The sequence below is a fragment of the Rousettus aegyptiacus genome, unplaced genomic scaffold (assembly GCF_014176215.1).
Source record: "Rousettus aegyptiacus isolate mRouAeg1 unplaced genomic scaffold, mRouAeg1.p scaffold_m13_p_7, whole genome shotgun sequence".
Taxonomy (NCBI): Eukaryota; Metazoa; Chordata; class Mammalia; order Chiroptera; family Pteropodidae; genus Rousettus; species Rousettus aegyptiacus.
Genome location: NW_023416310.1, coordinates 9,775,593 through 9,794,036, shown reverse-complemented (window position 1 = coordinate 9,794,036; position 18,444 = coordinate 9,775,593). Strand labels below are relative to the sequence as shown.

The window sequence follows — 18,444 nt, the reverse complement described above, 5'->3', positions numbered from 1 at the left end:
ATCCCCTGAAGAGCTTTAAAACATTCCGATGACCAGGTCTTACTCCATAACAACTAAATCAGAACGTCTGAGGGTGGTAGCCAGGAATCGGTTTTTAAATATTCTTAGGTGATTACCATGTGCAGCAAAGTTTGGAAACCACTTGCCTGGTAGTTTTTAATCTCATTTTTGACATTTACTAGCCTTCTAAGATTGGGCATGTAATTTAACTTCTCTGTGGAGTTAAATAATACAAAAGTACCTGCCTTATAGAGTTCTTTTAAAGATGAAATGATTTAAAATAAACAAAATGATTATATCTGGGCATAGAACATAGTATGGGCTAAGTAATTGGGTGGGGGAAGAGTTTATTATAGTCTACTCCCTAATAAGTGGAGAAATGTTCTAATACGTTGAGTCAAATTACTACTACACCACTCCATTCTTTAGTGTAGTTTGGCTTAATTATGGCCTCCCAGGTAGTTTGGAAGTATCATCCAAACTAGGATAATTATTCACAGACAATTCTTTCAGTGTCGCAGAAGTAAACAAAGTCTGCACTTTTCCAGAATTTACACTTAGTGGGTGGGAAAAATAATCAACAAGTAAATATATAATTTCAGGCAGTGCTCATTGAAGCCAGCCAATACAATAACCTTTATTCTGAATTCCCTGTGGTCTCTCCATGGAAGAATATACTTGGTAGAGAGGAAGGCCTTTCTAGTCCCTAAAAGTGTAGGAACTTTCCAAAAGAGTTAAACTGTATTGAGGGCAAAAAAGGGGTTCAATGGAAAGTAACCTCACAGGTGATCTGATCATAAATTCCTTACTGAGCCAGTCATTGGGAGTAGTCCAGTCCCTCCCCAGGCATTTAACATTTTTAGAAAAAGATTTCTCTTTGCTTTAAGCAAGCCCCGTCTATTGTTTTTGAGCATCTAGGTTAACACAACTCTGAAATAAACCTAACCACTGTCAGAACACATTGTCTTAACTAGCCTTTAATCCAATCCTGGCCTTTCTCCCACTTTAGCGTAATCTTTCTTACATTCCCTCCTTAATTTCAAAAACACAAAAGAAAGCGCAAAACTGCCACTCTCTACTTGGGAGCATTTGCAATCCTGCTTCCCAGCAATTGTTTCCAGTTTGGTTCAAATAAAATCTTACAAAAATTCTTTACAAGTTTGGACGTTTAATACGTTGGCAATATATATTTTTTAAAAAAGTAAAAGTCATAAGTCTCAGACAAATACAAAATGAATGTGTCAAAGGTTTTATTTATTGATTAATGGGGGTACCAGTACCATGTTAGACCCTGTTTAAAGAATTTAAAGTACCCACTTAAATTATTGAATCGGAAATAGGAAATGAATTTACAAATAGATGCAAAATGGCTTTTTCTAAGGAGGGGGAAAATTCATTGTGAAGTTCAACGGACAAAAGGATTTCCTCTTGCCATCAGTTATCTACAGTAGAGTTGTGGAGAGCTCCACAAAGATGGAAAGTCCTCACAGAATCAGAATACCCGGAAGGTGTGCCAGACTATGGCTGGTTTTTCATTGAAGACAGTGCTCTTTCAGTAATCTTTCAGTCCATTGCGATGTGTTTTCCAAATTTTCCCTAGAAAAATCACTGATTATTTGGAGAAACTGAGCACCTAAACAGTTCTCTCGCTTTGTCTTGTTTGTAGTTTCCTCAGTCCTCTTGTCTCTTAGTTGCCTTTGGCAAGGTTGGACGGTATTTCTTTGCTCCCACCAAGGGGGATTCGGGGTGAGGGACAAAGGAAACCTCATCTTTTACCCCTCCAGGAAATCAATTTCCGCCATAGCAGCGAGGATAGGCCCGGGGTGGGAATTAGCCCCGCCCCCTTCCCGCGGGCACCGCCCCAGCCAGCCTAATAATCGAGCCGCGCGCAGAGGTCACGTGAGCAGCAGCGGGCTCTTGGCACCTCTGAAGCGGTACGTGGCAAAGATGTCACTCAGAAAAGCCCTTCATGACTGCTTTCTGCCATCTGCCCATCCCGTCTCTCCCTGTTCACACTAAACGCCTGTCTTCCTGCCGCTCACGTCTGAGGGGATGGTGATCTGCCAGGCTATCTCCAACCCAAACTACCCCAGGCCTGCAAGCCAGCCCTTGCCCTCAATTAAGAGGCGGGGATTCATTAGCACTGAGGCGAGTTGCACTTTTGATTGGGCGTAACCCCTTGTCAATCTCCGAGTTTTTCCAATCAGGGGCGGAACTCGCCCCAGCTTTCCGCTCTTCCATTGGCCTGTGTGCGGAGAAGGTGGAGAAAGAGGGAAACCGAGGTCCCGCGAGAGCGAAACTCGGCGCTCAGTGCGCAGGTGCCAAGGAGCTGGCTGAGGCTCGGCCGGGGCGGGCTTGAAGACTCGACGTTTGGTTTTGGACACAGTGACAGAGCTATCTGGGTTCAACCGCGGGGCGAAAAGCTTTTGTGAGGGTCCCGGCCAAGAATAAGGCCCGCGAGATTCCCAATGGTGTCCATGACTTTCAAGCGGAGCCGCAGCGACCGGTTCTACAGCACCCGGTGCTGCGGCTGTTGCCATGTCCGCACCGGGACGATTATCTTGGGGACCTGGTACATGGTAAGGGCGGGCCGGCGGGGCAGGAGGGTAGGGCCCTAGGGGGAATGCGCATGAGCAGGGGGTGAGGGAGCCCAGTCTGAAAGGGAGTGTACACTGGCAGGGGTGGGACTCAAAACGGGGTGTTGGGTGGGGCGGGAAGGCGTGGGGGAGCTTCTTTTTAGGGTGCTGTAACTTTGAGGGAGGAGACTGTCCAGGACTCGAAGTGAGGGTGGATGAGAATGGGGAGATGGTTCCTTGGCAAGAATTAAGGGAAAAGGGTAGTTGGGAATGGGGTTGGGAAAGCTGAGGCGTAGCGTGCGGGGTGGGGGATGAGGGTGTTAAGTTTTGGTGGAGAGTTCTGGAAATTACCAGGTTTAGGCTCTTTTTTGAACTTAATGTAATCTGAAAGATTTTATCCCCCCATGGAGGTTTTCCTGTTCCCTGGAACTTTTTTCCGTAACGAAACAATTAGGAACGGACCTTGATAAATGTAGCCTAGTTTAAACATAATCTTGCCTGAAGGGAAAGCAAAAGATCCACTTTGCAACGCAGTCTGTGTGCTTCCTGGACCTTATTTGTTACAATGTGTTTATGATGTAGGCAATAAGGCCTCTCTTGTGAGTGTAGACATCCTCTTGGAGGCAGTACCATTTGTCAGGATTTACATTCGATGCGCTTCTTCCTGACGCAGCTACTGCGTGCACATTAGATGTCTTTCATATCAGACCCGTCCCTTTTCACCTCTCTCTTCTGGCCACGTACGCCAGTATTCCCTGGATTTCAAGACCTATGTCATTCTGTCATAACCAAATTGGCCATGTTATTGATTGGACGGTTCACTACCATCATCTTCAGGATCCGTACACTTTGAAGCTAATTTGTGACTTCTAAATACGTGGTTCTGTTTAGGTAGTTTTAGGTTATGATGACAGAATCGTTGACAAACTTCTTATATTGTCGAGTTGGCCACTTTTGCTAATGACTGAATTTTTTTGGTGGCGTTGAGGGAAGTTGTGGCATTAGTAGTGTTACTGTGCAGTTCTGATAACTTAGGTGAAAAAGGAAAGAGCTTTATCACATTTATTTTATCAGATACTCTTTTTGCCTTTCTCAGTTCTCTGTACTTCCCTACTCAGTGCCTTGAAATCATTACCATTTGGACAAACACCAGATGAGAATCGTCTTCAGATAGTGTTTCATGGCTCACCCCCAGGAGACTACCTGACCTCTGCATTATTCCCGGCCACCGTTTTTTACAGCCATACTTCATTAGTGTACATTAAAAACAACAAAACTTGAATGTGTAGGCTTATTTGCTTGTTTCTAGGTTTAATATTTCCTGTATTTTTATATTTGGAAACATCAGTGTATCATATTTCCTGGAAAAGACTCCCTTTTCTATATTTTAATTGATTCATAATATTGGACATCAATCCATTAATGGCAATTAGCAGTATTATATTTCTAACTTTCTTTTATTTCTAATCCATTTTGTTAAGGGCATGGGTCTTGAATTTCTTTTGTTTTTATCTCTGCCTTCGTCCCCCTAAAGGAGTAATTGAAATCTCTAGAGTCCTCTAGGCTCTTACACAACCCTGCCTTCCTCTTCCCCTAGAAGATGACCTTTCCCGCCCCTACTTAACTGACAATGAGAGTCTAGTAGCTTGGGACTCCTGCCTGCAAATCCAGTCTTCCTGTTTCTTCTCACATCCTTCCCTTAAGTCACAGAACAAAGGATTTCTAACTCCTCCTCAGGAAGAAATAACCACCATCCCAATTTCAACCATCTGCATGTAATTGGCTGTTTTTCTTTCCAGGGCAGATTTTTTTTTTTTGTATGCTTTGGGCTCAGCTCATAAAAATGAAAGGAATAGCAGGAAAAAGGGAGTTATAAACAGCAAAACTCAAAATTCAGGGAGAAAGACTTTACTAAGTGTGTTTGTTCCTCAGAATAAGGAGTGAGGACGTGAAATCTGTCTTCCCCCCAACCCCTGGAAGCACTTGATGTGAAAACATTTCTGCATATCTCCCTTTTCCCATGCTTTAGCCATAGCTGTTCTTACTTTGCTTGGACTTTTCTGGCTAGTAGAACATTATGAACTGCTTAGATCAATTAATCTTAAATTTAAGAGATTATTGATTGTCTGCAATGGAAAAGGCAGTGGTGGGCATATAAAAAGAAATCACAGGGACCATGTGTCATTCATCATTTATATTTTTATTAACGTGCTACATAGAGGCTCTCAAGTGTTTTTCTGGCTTGAACATGGCATCTGTGTTTAAGATACTTACGGTATTACAAAGAACTTGGGAGCACAGATACAAAGATAACACAGTACATTACCGAGGGAGAAGATGATCAGTAGTACCAGATTCTAATCAGATTAAAGACTGGGAAGGGCCTTCGGTTTTCCTGATTACTAACAGAGTATTTGTCCAAACAGTGCATTTTGTTGTTAGAAGCTTCTTTACAAAGACTGGGGGAGTAAAGTGAGTGAAGTAGAATGTCACTTCCCTCTCCAACTAGCTCGTCAAGATAATTCTCTTTAGATTGCCTCTGTATATGTTTGGAACCTGGAGATGCAGTCCTCCTACCTGTGGGGCCCAGACACCATATCAGTGACTCTGTATCTGATACATTGCCATTGCCTTCCAGCAACTGCTTCTACCAGTCTAGTGATCCCGTCTAGTGTTAAGGAGATTGTAACACTGTATACTAAAGTATTAATTGTATGGTATTGAATAGTACAATAGGACATAGAGAAGCTAGAGCCAGTTATATGCACCAGCCCTAGAAATGTTAGCCTTTGGCATTTCAGATTTGAATGAAGCATGCCTCACTTAATACCTTGGTTAAGTAATATATGAAATTTCAGAATGAGCTCTGCTTTAAATTCTGCTATTCCTAATTTTTTTTTCACTGTTATTTATTAAGGAATTTGAAGCTAGATAATTTTAAACAATAATTTCTTATGTGGCATATTTGCCATGTAATGCTTATTGAATGATTGAAAATGGGCTTAAAATTCTGTAGGAAGTATCCTCCATGTTTAATGCTGTACAAGGACACATTTTGAGCATTTGAAATAATTTAGGTCTTGGAAAGATTTACTGTATCGCTAATTTTTCATGAGCATTCCAATTATAAACAATCTAAAGTTATGTAGCTGGGAGGAAAGTGAAGATAGGTTTCCTCAGATCATATTGCATTCCAGCCCTCACCCCTAACTCCTTTAAAGAAGAATAGTTTGTTTATATTTCAAAGTTTGTTCTGGGCCTCAGTACCTTTGCATATGCTATTCCTCCGTGCAATGTCGTTTCCCCCTGTCACTTTTAAAAAAATTTATTAAGGAAAAATTTAAATATATAAAAATAGCACAGAAATCTCCCATTTATACATCACCCAGCTTTAGCCATTAGCATTTTGCCAGTTCTGGTTAATTTTTAATGGTTAGATCAAATGTTTCCTTGCTTCCCAGCCAGAGGGATCTGGTTTCCTCACTGTGTACCTGGAAAAAGTTTTTAGATACCTCTTATATGTACACTTAAGTAGTATTTATTATACATTAGTATAATTATCTTTTATTTTTCTCCCCACACAGGATGTCCTCCTTGGAGGAGGAAGTTGATAACGTCTTACTCAATAAGACGTGTTTATTACCTAACTTACGAATTAGAACATTTGAAATATTCATTAGACATTTGCTAAATGAATTGTTTCCTCCCCAAAAAAGGGAGGAGTAACTCATTTGTAACTGTGCAGGAGGGCAAACAACAAAAACCATTTATGTTTATTATAACTTAAATTTTGTAATTAAAACTTCAGAAGTGGTTGGTTTTGAGCCTTATCTTATGACAGTTAGTTGCCGACTTGGAGTTGTGCACTGACTCCCTGTGGATCCCCCTCTCTGCCTGTGACACCCTCATCAGGATGCCCTGAGTCAGACACATCGTTTTAATTAAAGTCTCAGCAGATCCTGGATTGGGGCAAAATATGCTATGGGAAAACTAGAGTAATAATTAAAAACCGAAAACCAGTCCACAAAAGAATCTGCTAGAATGGGTGTGGCAGTGAAATGAGAAAGGCTGAGTACTTGCATGGATCCGATACCATTTTCTTTGTAACAAGTGAAATATAACACATCTGGCTTTTGTTGTTTATATAAGGTATGGAAAAACTTTCAAAAATAATAAACTGTACAATTCGACCCACTACATTTACAGTACCATTCCCACATTGAGTGGTGTGCCCATTGCCCAGGCCGTTAACATATTTACGTAGTTACTGTACTCTTTTGCACTGTTCCTTATTTCTGTGTTTTGTTAATTAGTATTTTAAATACATTTTTAGCTTTCTTAAATACAATAAAAGGAAAAATGAATTGAGAATAAATTATTCTGGAATTTTACGTAGTTGCTATTTTCAGAGAAATTTTATATGGTAAGACCGTGGTTAATTTTATGTGTTTTTTTTGAAAAATGCAATGTGGAACTTATTAGAAATATCAACTGTAATCAAAAGTGCATAGCACAGGGCCTATATGTGAGCACAAGATAGGTTTACAGTCGTGACTCTTTTAAGATTTCAAGGATAGGTTTTCCAGATTAGAACTTTAAAATGTAAGTTGAGGTTCTAATGAAATATGATGACTTAATGGAGTATAATTAACTCAATGCAGATTTGTAAAATTGTGTGAGCTTTTAATGAATAGTACTGGAATTTATTTTACCTTTTCTTGGTCCTTTTGATTATACCTATGATTTGTTCAGTGTTCAACGGGTATGACTCAAAGTGAAATTTGAGGTATTACTAATACTAGAAGATAATAGTGGATGATTCTTACTTAACTGTCTAAGAGAAGAAAGATTTTTATAAATCCTACATGTGATAAAAATGTTTAATTAGGGAAAATTAAAATATTTTGGGTCTGTCATTTCCTTCATTTGGTAATTGTGAGTTTGCGTGTTTTTCTTGACATGAGAATGTTTTTCTGTTCCCAGCTTTTTAACTCTGGCCATGTTATGTTTAGCAAAGAGGTTGCTGAATTGATTTCAAGCTTATTTCCTTATACAATATATAATGTTTCAGTAGATATATATGATTGTTAAATAATTCTCATAATCCTATTAACTCATACTCATACATTACATATACTGGTCACATCCATCGCAGTGAAAATGGGCAGTCGAAATGATTTTCCTTGTAAGGCCTTGCCTTAGAGCAGTACAAGGAAAAAGGCATGTTACTAAACTTTATTTGGAGAGCAAAGTATAAATATTTTATAGCCTTAGATAATGGTTTCTTTTGGAAAGACCTCGAAACAGAAGATGCTTAGGAAAGGATATAAGTAATCATATAGTGCTAAGAAGCAGGATGTCTTAAAAAGAGCCAAGTCTGTATATCCTATCTTCATCCTGTATCTGCTTACATAAGTTATTTTGCTTTTCTGAAGCTTAGTTTCCCCGTCTGCAAATGGGCTTTAGTAATATTTGTTTCACTTAAGTATATAAGTGAAGTAATATGTATACATATACTTGGTATATATCATCAAATATTAGTTGATTATGAATTTGATATTGTGACATTGTTTAGATCACCCAGCCTTATTTAAAGATAAAACGTGAGCTGCTTGTCTTAGAGAATGACTAATGCCTTCAACTGATAAACACCTCTAGGAAAATTTAAGCCCTGATAAACTGTTATTTATCAGTCAGGGTGGACAGGAAAGAGCTACAGAATAGACTTTGTTTAAAATATTATTAATAAGGCTCAAATCTCTCTTGAACATATCAAATGTTCAGATTTTCAAACAGGGGAGGAGAACAGATTCTGTGAACTTAGATAGGGAAGCCTAATTCTAGTCCTAGGTGAGGTTTCTTTCTTGAATCCTTAACAGGACTATTTTGAGCACTAAAGGGAAGTAGTGCTTTCTGGGGTACTCCAGGCACTCACTACTAGAGGCATTATGTCCTTTTGAAATGGAATCAGAACCCCCTTAGACTAGAACAATTCACCAGATGTTATGGGATTTAGGCAAGATGTTTGACAGAGTCTCAAGATGTTCCTCTCAGTCAGATAAAGAATTTTATTTAAAGGTTGTTGATAACTGGATGGCCTCTGGCAGCTTTGCCCTCCACCCCTCTCCACCCTGCTCTCTTGCTAGAGACTTAGAGGACATACTGATTGCACACTGATTACTAATTATATTTTCAAATATGGGAAGCTGAGAAAGATAGGACATCTGTAGGGTGTCAGAATCTAGATCCAGAAAAATCTTGTCAAGCAAGAAAGTAATATGATGAAATTCTATTGCAAATATATGAGGGCTTATGCTGGGGCCTCTGATGGTAACTGTACTGGTACAGGTTTTGGCTTAGCAGGATGGAGTATGAAAAAAGAATTAGAGACTTCAGGGAGTTACTCTCATGTGACACTCAACACAATTAATGAATCTAGTGCAGTTTCAGGCTGCATTTAATTGAAATTTGTTAGCTAGGATGTGGGAACCGAGATCCCAGTGTGTTTTCTCTAGGTCAGTCTTGGCTCACTTTAATAGTATGTCCAACAAAGGGGCGGAGCGTTAGGATAGAGGAGAGCACAGAGGAACTACTCAGGTGGCTAGACAATGTGCCAGCGAGAGAGATGGTTTAAGTACCTGAGTGTTTATTCTAGAAAAGACAGTATCTGGTGCCACATCAGCTACCCTTAGGTGTTAGAGGAGCAGTTACTCAGAAAGGTGAGCAGATTGTCTCAAAAGGCAGAGTTAAGACCAGTAGGTGAAAGTCAAGTGACACAGTCAAAATCCGGGAAAGTCTTCAGAGTGTTCTATTCTAGTCTTTCAAGTAGTTAGTCAAGAGGAGTTTTGGGCTTATGTGATGGATTATTATTTGTTTATCCAATGGATATTTTATCTGATGGATAAGAAAATCGAATGAACTAGCTTCTTCTAACCCAGAAATTCTGAGTTTGGAATATAAATATGTGACTCTGAACATGAACAGTTTGTAATGATCCCTTATTTTTAAATGTTGCGTTGTTTTATTGTTGTATTGAATCAATTAGCTTTTCTATGAAAGGATTAAGTTTATACTTAATAAAATATTTATAGTGGTATTGTGTATTTTATTACACAGGTAGTTTCCTATTTTATGTTTTTTTTTTTCAAGTAAAAGTTTTAAATATGGGAAGACATCTAAAGATTGCTGAAGACTGCTTCCTGATTAATAATATAATTGATAAAATATTATCTTTCACAGGTGGTAAACCTGTTGATGGCAATTTTGCTGACTGTGGAAGTAACACATCCAAACTCTGTGCCTGCCGTCAACATTCAGTATGAAGTCATTGGCAATTACTATTCGTCTGAGAGAATGGCTGGTATGTTTTTAGTTGAAAATATCTCTTAATCTATACACATTTGTTCTTTGGAAGAGGATTAATTAAATTATGTTTAAGTTATTCTACTTACTAAGGTAGATAAGTGTTTTTGTACGTTTTTCGAAGATACTTAGGATTATAATTGAGCATTTCTAGCCAGAAAATGTAATGGGTGACTAGAAGACTTTTGAGAACTTGATATTGTGTTCTTGGACTCCTGTTGGGTACTGTGGAGATGAGAGGGGAAGAAGGAATCACAAGGGACTGTGAGGGCCAGCCGACAGGTGTAGTAGAGGATGGGAGACTTGCTCATGGAACAAGTAGACGTACAGTAAAATATAAAATGGATTATTTGAATATTTGTTGATATCTTTGCTCAGGGTCACAATTCTAAATATGTTTCTCTTGTTTAGATGGTAAAATACTTGACATTAGAGTCAAAAACAGAGTAACCCTAGAACATTCATGGAAATTGCCTTTTTGAACCTATTTATTCCTTAATAGCAGTATTTTTATTATTTATCTTTCGTTAAAAAGCAGGTGCAGAAAAATTCTAGTTAAAGTTTTACATTATTATAAATTATGTTAGAAATTTAATATCTAAACAGAAAATTATACCTCAGACTTTGCAGTGTGGACAATTTATATATGTTTATTTTTTTAAAATTTTGCTTTAAAATAATGTTTCAAGTTCACGTGCATATATTATGTTTATAATGTTAAAGAATTTTAATTATTTTTTATATAGAATTCTGTGCTTCATTGCATTTATGACCTGCTGTGATCCATTTATAAAGTTTTAAAAAAAATTTCATTGTTAATTCAAATGGTTCATTTTCCACAAGACTCCTCTGTTTCTAGGAGCCAGGTAGAGTTTTGTGGCCATCTGTCATTAATTATATGAAAACACTAACAATTTTTTATATTGTGCTATATTCTAAAGTGCTTTTTTAAATGAGCCTCCTATCTTTTCAAATACAGTATAATCCTTTAATTTTGTTGTCAAATGTGATAGAAGACATACCAAGAACATGGTAGAAACATTCCTTCTGGCATTTTTTTTTCTCAGTAGTTTGTTTTTATTTAAAAACTAAAATAGAACAATGACTAACACTTTAGTTTCTAATGACTGTTTTGGTGTTTATAAAATTTTACCTTAGGGTATAAAATATTATTGAACCTGCTAATGTCAGCATTTTCCCTTGTCATATTTGTTTCTCTTAAAATTGAGGTATAGAGAAATATTTAGGATTATTGAGATTCTTGTAGGTCTGTACAGCTGGCTCCAGGCCTTGGCTGGAGCAACAGGGATGAAGTCACAAGTTTATTGCATGTTGCATGAGTAATTGTGACTGCTGTCGAGAGAATCAGATGGAGTCATTATCAATTTATGTTTATTGTAACTCTATAAAAGCCCTTGTCGAGAGAATTTAAAAAATATCTAGTTCTTGGTCATGTGGTAGTTTGTATTTATTTGCAAGTTGAAATTTGACTTTCTCACAGACCCAGTGTTAAAATGGCAAGTTAATTTCTGATCGTCGGCCTAATTTAAAGAATGAGGTTTCTCTTAGTTATTTTTAATCAGCTAAACAGGATATGACACTCAATATATGTGAAATACTTTTGTAACATATGCAAGCTGTTTTTCAAATGTGAATTTACCTTTATTTGTACTCACCTTGGGAATGGGTAAGCACTTGGAGATCCCCTACACGGTGCTTCTGAATGTGTTGGCGGGTGGAAACCCGAGGTTCATTTCTGGGCATCTAGCCTTTGTAATTTGTTTGCTTTATTGATTCACAAATACTGGAGTATTTGTTGTTCCAGGTATTGTATGTATTTCTCACCTGCCATCTGATTTCTCCCCATTTTGCTATTTCTTGCTCCAGTAGAAGACCTTGAACTTCACTTTCACTATTATTTCAATATTTTAAGAAATAGAAACATGCGTAGTCTTCTATAACAGATTCTTAAAAGTTAATTGTTTGAGTTATAAAGTTTTCTTCCAAGTTTGATAGTATCAATCCTGTTTAATATTTTTACTGAAATTTTTCCTAAGTGCCATTTTACATGCTGCAAGGGGGAACTCCTTTAAGTCCTTAATATTTAGCTATCCTGTATCCTCTAGGAAAATTTAAAGAGGGCTATTCGCAATTTAGTGCCAAACATTGGTGATGTTTGTACTGCTAAGTGACAAGATGATATATAACATTTATCCAATAGTGTGAATTTTCAGCAATTATTCTAATCATTCATTATTAGTAGTGTCCTTCAGGTTCTCAATATCGATCCAGAGTCTCAGAATCAACTTCAGAGTGTGCTAAGAAACTCAGCTAGTCAAGTATGGTTTAACATTGTTTGAGACTTGTGTATATTGTGAGAAAGTTAGGGAACATGGATTAATAAAGAGAAATGGAATAACCTCTGAGAATGAGTTGAAGAACAAAGAAGAAAATAGATCTGTGTACAGTGGAGAAGCCAAGGTGAAGGAATGCAGAGCAATGAGTTTGGCTGTTGGGGCGGGGGAGAGGAATTCATGGGGAACCTTGAATTTCAGATTATCAGTTTTTTCTAAGGCAAGAGGGGACATCTATGGCATTCTGTGTTTACTAGTAAATACTAGCCTTTCCCTCCAGATGAACCCCGCTCATCTCATAAGACCCGACTTGTGTTGTTTCTTTTCTGATTTTTTCCTGATTCTCCAGGCCAAGCTAATTGTTTCTACTTCTGTTGTAGCACTTGCCACATTAGATTATAATGATCTATTTGCACCTACTCTTGGACTCTGGGCAGGGATCTGTCTCCCTAGCAGAGTACCTGGTTCATGTGTCGTACTAAATAAGCGTCAGTGAGTTATAGCAGTGTAACAAGAAAAATGAAGGCGTGAATTTCTTAAGCTTCTTTACTTAATGCCGAGGCAGATTTTTCTTTTTAACCTCTTGGCTTTGGATTTTTTTCATAGCCAATCTTGAAAATACTTAGATGTTTTGAAGCTAGCTTTAAAAAATTATTTTGTCATGAAGAGTTTTGTTTTTATATAAATAGCTTAACCAGATTTGTGTGTGTGTGTTTTTTTCCTTAGATAATGCCTGCGTTCTTTTTGCCGTCTCTGTTCTTATGTTTATAATCAGTTCAATGCTGGTATATGGAGCAATTTCTGTAAGTATCCTATGTTTTCAACTTTTGGAGTTTGATCTTTACTGAGTAGAACTTAGTAATTTCATGCATGTGATGTGACATGGTTGTTGTTTTTCTTCTTCAGTATCAAGTGGGTTGGCTTATTCCATTCTTCTGTTACCGCCTTTTTGACTTCGTTCTCAGTTGCCTGGTTGCTATCAGTTCTCTCACTTATTTGCCAAGAATCAAAGAATATCTGGATCAGTTAGTAAGTGTTTATGCTAATTAAACTATTTTTCCATTTTCAGTAAAATATTTAAATTGAAATTCTGAGTCAGCTTTAGGTATTTTTGTTTTAACCTACCCGATTTATTTTTTAAATTGTTCTAAAATAAGTAAGATGAAAATAGAATGTCTTCTTACCATACCATTTGGATAATCCAGTATTTAAAAAAGTTCCTAAAGATGGATATTATGGAATTTAAGAAGTAGTTCAACTTTTGTTTTGAGTATACTAGAAGTGTAACGACTGTATTTGGCACTCATTACAGTTCTAGCTTTTGTCTCTGAAGGCAATAGTGGCGTATATTTGAGTGTCTACTATGTCCTTCACTCTGGTGTAGGCAAACTGTGGGTGATGGTGTAGATATAAAGATAACTCCCCTCTCTTCAAGGAGCAAACCCTGTATTTGGGGGGTTAAGACACGGAGATGTTATCGGATAATGAACTACACTGTCACAGGACAGCAGCAGATGAGGAGCTGTATGATGGTGGGGCACGGAATGCTCTGGGCTGGAGGAGGTCTGGAAGGAGGGGCGGGGTCCAGGTACATGGAAGTGTATTTAAAAAGTGCTGTCCTTTAGGAATTTTCACCCAGCTTTCAGATTTTCCGCTTGATCCATTTTGCATATCACAGAATTTACTGTTCATTCAAAAAATGCGTGTCGATTGCTCCTTATGTGCAAGGCACTCTGCTGGACCCCAGGGATACATCAGTAGAACCTACCTTCTAGTGAAGGAATCGGAAAATTGACAACTTTTGATTTAAAATTATGATGTTATTCTGTAGTTAGCACTGGTACGTTATCAGCCACACTGGAAGGGAAGGGCAGGCTTTGAAGGAGCAGTGTTGGCCGCTGTGTGAATGGGTATCACACAGGTATCAGATCTGGGCTGGGGCGTGAGATTTAATTCCAGGTAGAAATTAAGATAGGGAATGTATGGAAGAAAATGTTCCAGGTAAAAGGGACACCTTGAGGCAGGAAGGAACCTGGTACAGTTAGGGGACTAAAAGATGACCATGGTGGCCGGCGCTCAGTGAGGGAAGGGAAGGAAGCAGCATGTGCCGAGACTGGAGGGAGGTAGCAGGGCAGGGCCTGTTGGCCTGGTCAGCAGCTTCCTACGTGTAAGTTCTCTGTGATCGTGTCATCTCTGGACGAAAAATTGGAATCTTTCCGAATAAGATCTACAGCATTCCCCCATAAGCTGGTCTCATTGTGTGTTTGTCCTTTTAGTTATAGATGCAAACTTTTAAAGTTAACAGTTTTGTCCCAGGAGGACACTTCGCTAGGATTTGGGATTGGTGTGTGGATACTTTTCTTTTGGTCCTTCGGAATTTCTTTGTGCTTTTTTAAAAATGAAAGTGAGATTATTTGTGTTGACATCTTTATTAAAAACATATAAGTTTAAAATTAGATGAGCTTTTTAGAAAAACATGAAGACGAATTTATTACTACCAAGTTTACAGACTTCAGTGGTTTCTCATCCTGGAAGATAATTTCTCTCTTGGCCAGCTTGTAAATCTGAAATTATTCTTATGTAATACCCTTCTCCCTGAACCCTGCTCATTGCCTTGCACACAGTAAATGCTAAATAAATATTTGAATAAATATAGCTAATACTTCTCAGTAGAACATAGTACCTTTGCAATAAATCATATACTCTTGCCTGGCATTGTAACCGGGGACATAGCATGCTTTCTTTTTGTCCCATACTAATGGGCATTGAGACAGATGATTGGCTTTTAGGAAAATTATTTTCTGCATGTAGAACTAAATGGCCCATGGAACTTAGATAAATATCAGCACCTCCTGACTTAGTGACTCAGTGACCCGGGGACAAATTTGGGGTCTTATACAGGAGACAGTGTTTTTCTGAAGGCCAGAAAGATATAGTGAAAGGTAAAGAGAGGATGAGCTCACTTTAGACTCTTAGGGAATATTCTGGATATTCAAACAAATGTATTTTAAGTGATCAGTAGCATGCGTTAATGTTGATAAGGCTTAAAATACATTGAGTTAAGTTCTGTTTATATGTTTTTATTAGAAAGATCAGTTCTGGCTTTGGTGCCCTTTGTTTGTATTTTAAACACATTCTCTAGGTTATCACAAAGTGCGAGTGCCGTGGCTGTACGCGTTCAATTAATAAACTTTATATATTTTAGAGCAGTTTTAGCGTCACAGAAAAATTGAATGGAAAATACAGAGAGTTCCCTAAAACCCCTTTCACCCCCACAACCTCCCCCACTGTCTGCATCTCAAACCACAGTGGTATGTTTGTGACAGTTGTGAACCTGCACTGACACCATCGTCGTCCGTAGTCCGTCGTTTGCGCTAGGGTCACTCTTGGTGTTGGGCATTCTGTGGATTTGGACAAGTGCACCATGATATGTATGTATCCGCCATTGCAGTAGCATGTGGAACACTTTCAGTGCCCTAAAAGTCCTCTCTGTCTGCCTTTTCATTCCTTCTTCTTTTTTTTATAGCCTGATTTTCCCTATAAAGACGACCTCCTGGCATTGGACTCCAGCTGCCTCCTGTTCATTGTTCTTGTGTTCTTTGCCTTATTCATCATTTTTAAGGTAAGGTGCTGACTAAATATTTGGGGGCCCGGTTAGACTGTGGCACTGTCCCTCTAAACCTTGTGCCCTATCTCCCTGGAGTGCCCAGTGAGTGATAGTGCTGACTCTGACACCAGAGTAGGGGGAAGTTCTAGGGCATATCCTCTCTCATTTCCAGAAGGTGGTTGGAATCCTTTCTAAGTGCAAGGATTATCATGTTTTGAGAAGTGGTTCATGATTTGGATTTAAAATCGGTTATAATTCCCAAGGTTCAGAAACAGAATTCCTTCTGTAGCACAATGGTCATCAGGCCTGAAATGAAACCTCAACTCGTTTCTCTGTAAAATGATGATAATGAAAGTGATGACATTTAGATGAGAGCAAGTAGGGAAAGGGCCTGCCCTGTGCTAGGTCCACATGGATGTCAGTTCCTTTCTCCATAGAGAAAATGACAGGGAAAGTATTATAAATCACCTTAATTTCAGAACAAGTAGTCTGTTGGGTTCTAGCAAATATAAATTTTGTTTGTATTCCTTTAGGCTTATCTAATCAACTGTGTTTGGAACTGCTATAAATATATCAACAACAGAAACACACCAGAGATTGCTGTGTACCCTGCCTTTGAAGCACCTCCACAGGTGAATGACCTTCTAATACATTAAAACTTGGCTAGCCATCATCGCTTACTCCCAAGAACCTGGATCTTGACTTTCTCTTCAATGCCATGACTGCGGTTTAGGGCATGAGTAACTTGAACCCACAAGATTGAGCATTTCCCTGTTGCGATCCTGGGCACGTAGGCGAGAGACACCCTGCGCTGCTCATCTCATGCAGTTTCACTGTGAGGTTTGATTCATAAGTGCTTCCTCCAAGAGTGTTGCATTTTGAGAGGTGAGACAGAAAGCAGCAATGTGACCCATGGCAGGCTTTTAGCTTCTGGAACTTCTAAGGATGGGGGTACCATCAGTTGAAGCTAGTGTTGCTTTTAGAAAACATTTATGTGATCCAAAGGGGAAGCTGAGTTTCTGTGGGGCAGATGCATGCGGTGGGTCCCATGAGTCTTGGGAGGCTTACTGCTTGGAACCCTCTAGGTGCTACTGTACTATCTTCCCAGGTTTTCAACATGCGCAATATTTGTGGCCCAGGTATGGCGAGCCTTTTATACTTGGAGTCACTTAGGTTAGAATGCCACTGTTCTACATAGATGTGCCCTTTACTCCAGAAGAAATGACATAAGTACCTGATCCTTTGACTATAGATGATGATGAAAGTCAGGACCCAGCTTCTTGTCGGAAGCTTCTTACAGCATGGTTCAGTGGGACCCTTCACCCAAATCTGCAACCCCTGGGGTGTAGTTGACACTGGTACGCTGTCAGCCACACTGGAAGGGCAGGCAGAAGCAGTGGCACGTACTTCCTGCCAAGGTGTCCCGGTTGTCCCTTGGGGTCAGTCTGAAGCAGGATTCTGCCCTTCCTCCTTCCCTGGCTGTCTTGGATCAGACATCTCACCTGCATGTACAGTTCCAGGTTACTAGACACCTCTTAGGAACTGCTTAGCTCATAGCTTCTTCAGCTCTTCTCTGTGGGTTTGTATATCCCTATATACCATACAATGTAAAATCTGAAGGCCGAATTATTCCAGAGAGGATCTAAAAGGAAAATTAAATCTGATATAATTTTTATTTTTCAGTATGTTTTGCCAACCTATGAAATGGCAGTGAAGATGCCTGAAAAAGAACCACCACCTCCTTACATACCCGCCTGAAGAAGGTCTGCCTTTGTCAATAAACCCTATACCAGCTTTTTGTCTTGTTTATTTTACAGAATGCTGCAATACAGGGCTTTTTAAACTTGTTTGATATAAACTACATTTTCCTTTGTTTAAGCATTTATTTTCAAACACTAACAAGCTTTTTGGACATCTATTAAAAGTCAGTTTTTTAAAAATCTATTATAGTTTAGTAGTTTTTGAAGACAATCTAGGTTAAGCAAGAGCAAAGTGCCATTGTTTGCCTTTAATTGGGGGGTGGGAACGGGGTATTCTCTACACATTTTCTTTTTTAACTGCACTTTCTTTATATAATAGTTTGTGTTTGGATTATTTGCTACCCTGGTTACTTTCAGGAATGCTGAATTAAATATTCAGGGAGAGTGAGTTGAGTATAAGATCTGAAGTTTTCAGCTGTGAAAACAGGAAAAATACATACCATTTAAATTTGACTGTGGAAGATGACGGTTGCATGTTTCTAATTTGTATGTTTCCATCTTTGTGATAAGATGCTTTAATAAATCTCTTAAAATATACTGTTGTCATTTTAAAAATTTTGTGACCCTTTTTTGTAGATAAAACCTAACGTTTTCTATTACAGTAAACTCAGGTTGCCAGAGTTTTTGATGCTTTGAGAATACAGTGCTAGACTTTTCATTAGAAAGCATTTCTTTAATGCAGTAACTCAGAAGTATTGTTTAAAGTTGTGGGGGAAGATATTATTTGAATCATAGGCCAGAAATTAATATTAATTGTTTGATAGAAAAATAATATGGCTAGTATA

General features: G+C 38.5%; 1 protein-coding gene across 1 annotated transcript; it reads left to right on the top strand.

The window, feature by feature from the left end:
- Positions 1-2,302: 2,302 nt before the first annotated feature.
- LAPTM4A (lysosomal protein transmembrane 4 alpha) lies at positions 2,303-18,196 on the top strand. The gene is made up of 7 exons (XM_016144773.2): positions 2,303-2,579; positions 9,816-9,936; positions 13,019-13,095; positions 13,199-13,321; positions 15,819-15,914; positions 16,433-16,531; positions 17,583-18,196. The coding sequence occupies exons 1-7, from the start codon at positions 2,469-2,471 to the stop codon at positions 17,655-17,657; spliced, it is 702 nt and encodes a 233-aa protein (XP_016000259.1). The 5' UTR covers positions 2,303-2,468; the 3' UTR covers positions 17,658-18,196.
- Positions 18,197-18,444: the final 248 nt, after the last annotated feature.